The sequence below is a fragment of the Octopus bimaculoides genome, chromosome 22, assembly GCF_001194135.2.
Source record: "Octopus bimaculoides isolate UCB-OBI-ISO-001 chromosome 22, ASM119413v2, whole genome shotgun sequence".
Classification (NCBI taxonomy): Eukaryota; Metazoa; Mollusca; class Cephalopoda; order Octopoda; family Octopodidae; genus Octopus; species Octopus bimaculoides.
Window position 1 is genome coordinate 31,136,443 of NC_069002.1, and position 1,627 is coordinate 31,138,069.

The 1,627-nt window shown below is 36.7% G+C and overlaps 1 protein-coding gene across 1 annotated transcript in view; it reads right to left on the reverse strand.

The window, feature by feature from the left end:
• The window catches only part of LOC106872497 (protein psiD), a 7,685-nt gene that overhangs the window by 2,857 nt on the left and 3,201 nt on the right, over positions 1–1,627 (reverse strand). Inside the window, exon 2 of the mRNA XM_014919550.2 lies at positions 1,035–1,151. Coding sequence (XP_014775036.1) covers positions 1,035–1,151 — 117 coding nt within the window. The remainder of the gene's footprint in view (positions 1–1,034; positions 1,152–1,627) is intronic.

Here is a 1,627-nt window from a genome sequence, read left to right on the forward strand (position 1 = left end):
CTCCTTTTTTTTCTTTTCAATTTTATTACCCTTGTTTACACGCAAAACCCTCACAACTACACACACACACACACACACACACATTGTTTTCTCCTGTGCTGTCCATAATGCTTTTCTTCTTGTAAACCCATGTAGTTAATAAAGAAATTTTTATTATTATTATTATTGATTGTTATTATTATTATTCAGTAGTTTTATTTTTATAATGTGCTTTCACTTCACTACCGATCGCTGATCTGTGTGCCTTGGGTATGTGCTGTGGTTTGCTGTGATGCTCTTATGGTTACTGTATTGAAATTGTTTATTATTATTATTATTATTATTATTATTATTATTATTATTATTATTATTATCATCATCATCGCCATCATCATCTTTATTAAGGCAGTGAGCTGGAAGAATTGTTAGTAGGCTGGGAAAAATCCTTAGAGGCATTTCGTCCATCTTTACATTCTGAGTTCAAATTCTGCCAAGCTTGACTTTGCCTTTCATCCTTTCAGGGTCGATAAATTAAGTACCAGTTATGCAGTGGGGTCGATGTAATCGACTTAATCCCTTTGTTTGTCCTTGTTTGTCCCCTCTATGTTGCATCAAGTAGCTTCTAGTGACAGAAGCCTGAACTACAACGGGCTTTCCTACAGACGTTTCTGGTTACACGATGGGCTTCTTTCAGTTTCTGTTTGCCAAATCCACTCACAGGGCTTTGGTCGGCCCAAGGCTACAGTAAAAGACACTTGCCCAAGGTGCCACACACATATGTATGTATGTATTTGTTATTTGTGTCTGTGTTTGTCCCCCCACCATCACTTGACAACCGATGCTGGTGAGTTTACGTCCCCGTCACTTAGCAGTTTGGCAAAAAGAGACTGATATAATAAGTACTAGGCTTACAAAGAATAAGCCCTGGGGTCAATTTGTTTGACTAAAGGCGGTGCTCCAGCATGACCACAGTCGAATGACTGAAACAAGCAAAAGAATAGAAGAATAAAAAATTTGAAATAAAACCAAAAAGCAAGATTGATTAAACTACTTACACATTTTAGGTTCAATACACCTGAAAACCCCACTCTGGAAGCAGTAGCCCTTCACGTAGGGAGTGCAGTTTGGGGCCGATTTACTGCAGTCGAATTTGCCCGTGTAACAGTCATTACCTTGAGGAGAAAAGAAAATTTAAACTTTAATCTTAATTACCATATCATTCTTGAAGATTAATTCGTTTTTGTATCTACAGGCAGATATGGAACACATGTACATACACACACGCACACATACATATACACACACATACATACATATACACATACATACATACATTCGTGCATGCATACACACACACACTCACACACACATACATACACACATACATCCGTACACACATACATACATACATACATGCATGCATACATACACACATACATCTGTACACACACATACATACATACATACATACATACATACATACATCCGTACACATACATACATTCACACACACATACACATACATACATACATACACAAATACATACATAGAATAAAGTAACTTTAATGATAAACCTTCCTCAAATAGACACTCCATCTTCCAGAGAGATGATGGAAGATTATTAATTGAAGAATACTCTTCGATGCT